This window comes from Triticum dicoccoides, chromosome 4A, assembly GCF_002162155.2.
Source record: "Triticum dicoccoides isolate Atlit2015 ecotype Zavitan chromosome 4A, WEW_v2.0, whole genome shotgun sequence".
Classification (NCBI taxonomy): domain Eukaryota; kingdom Viridiplantae; phylum Streptophyta; class Magnoliopsida; order Poales; family Poaceae; genus Triticum; species Triticum dicoccoides.
Genome location: NC_041386.1, coordinates 501,788,027 through 501,792,768, shown reverse-complemented (window position 1 = coordinate 501,792,768; position 4,742 = coordinate 501,788,027). Strand labels below are relative to the sequence as shown.

General features: G+C 43.7%; 1 protein-coding gene across 1 annotated transcript; it reads right to left on the bottom strand.

Annotated features, from left to right (window-relative positions):
* Window positions 1-329: 329 nt before the first annotated feature.
* Window positions 330-4,676, bottom strand: LOC119286417 (cytochrome b-c1 complex subunit 6-like). The gene is made up of 4 exons (XM_037565791.1): window positions 4,521-4,676; window positions 1,396-1,480; window positions 696-785; window positions 330-592 (listed from the first exon to the last, which is right to left on the bottom strand). Coding segments are annotated over exons 1-4 (210 nt in total). The 5' UTR covers window positions 4,523-4,676; the 3' UTR covers window positions 330-559.
* Between the last annotated feature and the right edge of the window lie 66 nt (window positions 4,677-4,742).

The window sequence follows — 4,742 nt, the reverse complement described above, 5'->3', positions numbered from 1 at the left end:
TTATATTTTGGCACAGAGGGAGTATAGATAACAAATTAAGAAATAAAGTATAACTTTTACACATGTATATGGAAAAAGACTATGTTTCCACCCTAGGCCGAAAGCCAAATTAAACATCTGTAAGCATGATCACATAGTGTTGTTTCTTTTCATGTAATTTTACAAGCAAATATTTGATTCAAACATTTACAGAACATATTCCTCAAATGTTTTTTATAACCAGAAACCACCTCCAATTCATGGGTCATTACATGGTGCGTGCACAGTTCTTAGCTATGGGTTGTTGAAATCTTGTCAATTTGCGTTGGATATGATCTTGATGAGAAAAATGATCAGTACCAGAACTGTAATCAACAGACATCAAATTGTTATAGTTGTCATCAGTGCTTAGCCAAACATAAATCAATGGTTGCAAAAAGTGTCAAGATAGTTGCTCTTATTACAAGTTCATGAAATCGAAACACAGTCACGGGACAATTTGCAGACTCGACAAATATTTCAACTTGAACAAGGTTCTGGCCAATGACCAGGCTCACTCACTGAAAGTAGCGCCCCAATATCATTTCAGCTTTTCAAAGAGCTTTGGTGCTACCTGCAGATGCATATACGAGGCATGTTATTTTCAATCTTGGCAGTGCTTTCTTATAGCTGTTTTTTTAACAGTATCCATCTCTGACTTGAGAGGAAGTACTTACACATTTATCGATGCATGACCAATAGTCAAAATATTGCCCAGTGCAGTGCTTGTGCCCAGTATCATCGGCCTCAACTCTCTTGATACATTTCTGTGCATCATACAGCCACCACACAGGTTGGAGAAGTAATCACATAGGAGTATCATGTTGACATAAATCAAACAGCATGGCGATGAAAAATCAAATTGAGTATGAAGAAGAATATTACTAAATCAATGGAGATCTAAATGGTTTTCAACCTTACAATTTAAGCAGACATTTGTGTTGTTCCAACAGAACAAATGATAGTAGTTCTAATCAGTTGCCGAATATACTGTGTTTTGGAAACAGCATCATAGAGAGTAGAGGATTATATGAATCCTTCACAGTGCAACCAATCTAGAAGCTATTATTTAACTTTCACTGAAATAATTGAACAGATTGTCACTACAGAAAGTAACAAAATTGAGCTATGCAACTTTTCTTAGGATGTGAAGGGTGATATTTGAACTGGAAAATTAAAATAAAGCTTCAATACAAAAATACCATGAATGTCACAGCGGAAAAACTTTCACATTCACATGGCCAAATAGTTTCATAATTATGCTGACCAAAGAGTGTCATTTCTCGTAACTCCCGTAATGGAAATAGCAGTATTGTCGCATTAAATTCCCCAGTCAAAATTAAGAGGGTGTTACAACAAAAGAAAGAAAGAGCACACCTCATACTCATACAGTGGCTTTACACACTGTGGCTTGCACCGCTCCTCAAGATACTTCTTGGGATCAACGGGTTCCTCATTCGCCCTGAGATAAAACAACAATAGAAACAATAAAAGCTGAGAGAATGAAATTGACTGTTCCATAACCTTTTATGAATGGTGCAACACATTGCCTTTCTGGTATGAAAACCATAAGTCAACCATCTAATAACTACATAATCAAAATAAAGAGCTACGGACGGGATAAAATGCACTGCGTAGACAGGTAGCTCGCAGGATACATTGTTCTATTCTAGGCTGGTTATTTTCTCCCACCTATCCCTGGAACGTCATCTTTTACATCAGAGGATAACAACACGAAGACATCACCAAAGATGAACACCCAGGGAGACCATGCTATGCTAACAAGAATATGACTAGAATTTCCCAATTCCAGCTAAGATGGGGTTCAAGTCAAATGCACCTTAACCCTAGAAAATATAGTAAGAAAGGGATTCTCATCTCAAATTATCCATGCAGACATGCGGCGTGAATTGCAATGCACTAGTTTAGAGCCTACTAACAGTCGACATGCTAGCAGCATACACATTTCCAATTGTTAATGAAGTTGGAGCGGATTGTACAACACGACTATATCCCTACACAGTAGAAGATAACCTCGAACTCTTGATTCTCCAAGTAAAATAAACATCAAGCTGCCTACCATGCCAGAAACTGTCCATCTATCTACACAGTTATCTTAGCTGTGTAGTACTAATCAACAGCTATAGGGCACACTGAACCCACAAGACAACCAAGCGAGCTTGTTCTTGTCCTTTCTTGATTTGAATCTGTGACCCACAGCCCACGAGACACTATTCATCCTATACACTACCCCGCTAGATTCTTGGTGCGAAATCTGATGCTACCTCAATCTAGTTCCAATAGAAAGGAGATAAACAATGCAGCTACTGACATACTGCTTTAATCTTTTTAAACCAAGCACAAGCTAGCCATGTAAAACAGAAGGACAAAACTCTGACTTCATAATAACATAACATGCATAAAGAGCTGCAGATGGGGCATTAATGCATTTGGGGTTCAAGTATCATATCCTCCTACCTATCCCTGGAACACCATATCTTCCATCAGATGCATTAATCAAGATTAAGTGGTCTCTAAGATGAAACACACGAGAGCGCAGCAGCGTGATTAAAAGAAAAGGATCTAAGAGCATCTCTAGCCCATCCCCCATAAGTTGATTCCTCATCTTATTCCCCATCCTTTAATTCCCATATTTTGGGGGGTTAAATTTGTGTTCATCTAGTCCACCCCCCAAGCTTAATCCGCCAAAAGCTCAAATTTGCACACATTAGGCTTGCGCGATTCATCGAACACCTACAACATGCAAGAGTCATGTTGCGGTAATTTCCATTGTTACAACATGCAGCAGACACTGTCCCAAATTTGAGGAGTACCACAAGGCGGTGAAGCTCAAGGCGAGCAAGCTGCCCAAGAAGCATGTTCTAGCTCAAGAAGTGCTCTTTTAATTCCAAAATTCATGGACGACTTAACATATCTTCCCTGTTTCTTGTGATCAAGAGGCTACTAGTACTGTTTAATTGTAGTTCATATATACTCCCTCCGTCCCAAAATTCTTGTCTTAGATTTGTCTAGATACGGATGTATCTAACACTAAAACGTAACTAGATATATCCACATTTAGATAAATATAAGACAAGAATTTTGGGACGGAGGGAGTACCTTATTGTATGCAGAACCTGTCCACTGAAATTAAACAACTAGCGAAATCCAACATGGACAAGCTGAACGAATGCAAGGCATATGTGGTAACGAGCGAGACGGCGCCGAGTCGGAGCTATCGAGAGCACGGGCCATGGCAAAGGAGCTGGAACGCCAAATCAACCAGACCAAGGCCAAAGCGACGTCCTAGAGGTCAAGGCTGCAAGCAATGTGGGCACCCTGGACACGAAAGGACGCCGTCAAGGAGGCCTCATACACCCAGTAGGCTGAGGTGTCGCAAGAGCTGGACCGCGTCAAAGAAGGAGCTACGCAAGTTGAAGTTGGAGGTGAAGTCCGCGGCAGAGGCCAAGGCCAAGGCCGAGAGCGACCGCGAGACAGAAGAACTAAGAGGCGCAGGACAAGGCGTTGCTGCAGGCTGCAGAGGCAGAGCTGTCCATGGCAAAGAAAGTAGTCCTCCACGGCAATGGCGCCGCCGACGCCGCCGTGGAGACAAAATTCACCGCTGCCGGCGGGATTCCAGCGCCGGAGAGGGTGGCTGGAGGTGCAGCACAGACCAGGGGATCCATTTCCCTGGTCATCGGGGCGGCAAACGGCCGGTGGCGCGGGTTGCGGCGGCGTGTCGGGCGGGAGACTAGCGGGTCGAGCAGTATTCCTCATTCTTACTGAGAAGTGCCTCTCCCAGAGCAAATATGGGCTAGAGGGAACTTTTGGGGGATGAAAAGCTATTTTTGGGGGGATTAAAGGAAATGGGGGAAGTGCCATATGAGTGATAAACTGATAATTCCCCGAACCAAAAAAATTCGCCCAATATTTAGCTTTTGGGGATGGACTAGAGATGCTCTAAGACACCCCAATTCTACGTTTGATGGGATCTCATTCAAATGCATTTTAACCTCCTCAGTAAAGCAGTAGTCAAAATTATTGCAACACACTGGTTTAGAGCCCACTAGGCACTAGCAGATGCATACACATTTCCATCAGTAGAGATGCAGTGTATCACCACACATTACAGAAGATAGCATCGAGCTCACGATTCTCCAAAGCGGAAGCAAGCATCAAACTGCCCACACGCACGGAAAGGCACCAAGGCAGCTCACAATCTACCCCCAAGACCACAGAGCGAGTTTGTTCCTCCCCATTCCAGATCATTTCCAAGCCGTGACCCAGCAGAGACCAACCAGACCATACCCCAACCCGCTGGATTTCTGGCGTAAATCCGTAGCTCCATCGATATAGCTTCGATCGAAAGGAAACAACCAATGCAGCTACACGCATAAATGACACGCAACGCACGGATCGCGGGAAGCAGGCAAACGATATTCAGACGCTACCGAGCAACGAACTGGAAGGAGATGAGGGCTTAGAGATGGAGGAGTACCCACATGGCGATTACGCGGCGCGGTCCGAGCGGGTGGGTTCTGCTCCTGGCGAGAGGAGGGGAGGGGATCTGGAGGGAGAGGCTGGTCGAAGTTAGGGTTCGCGAGTGGGGAAAATTTGGGAAATGGTCCGTGGACCACGGGAGCAACGACGGGGGTGGGGTGTGGGTGGGTGGGTGAGGGATTTTATTTTATTTTTTTTGAGAAATCGTTTCTTTTAGACATTGA

What these genes read in the sequence shown, in the direction of transcription:
- LOC119286417 (XM_037565791.1), bottom strand. An exon ending in AGCCACTGTATGAGTATGAG is followed by an intron (nt 786 to 1,395) that starts GTGTGCTCTTTC and finishes TATGATGCACAG; the next exon opens with AAATGTATCAAGAGAGTTGA. An exon ending in GGTCATGCATCGATAAATGT is followed by an intron (nt 593 to 695) that starts GTAAGTACTTCC and finishes ATGCATCTGCAG; the next exon opens with GTAGCACCAAAGCTCTTTGA.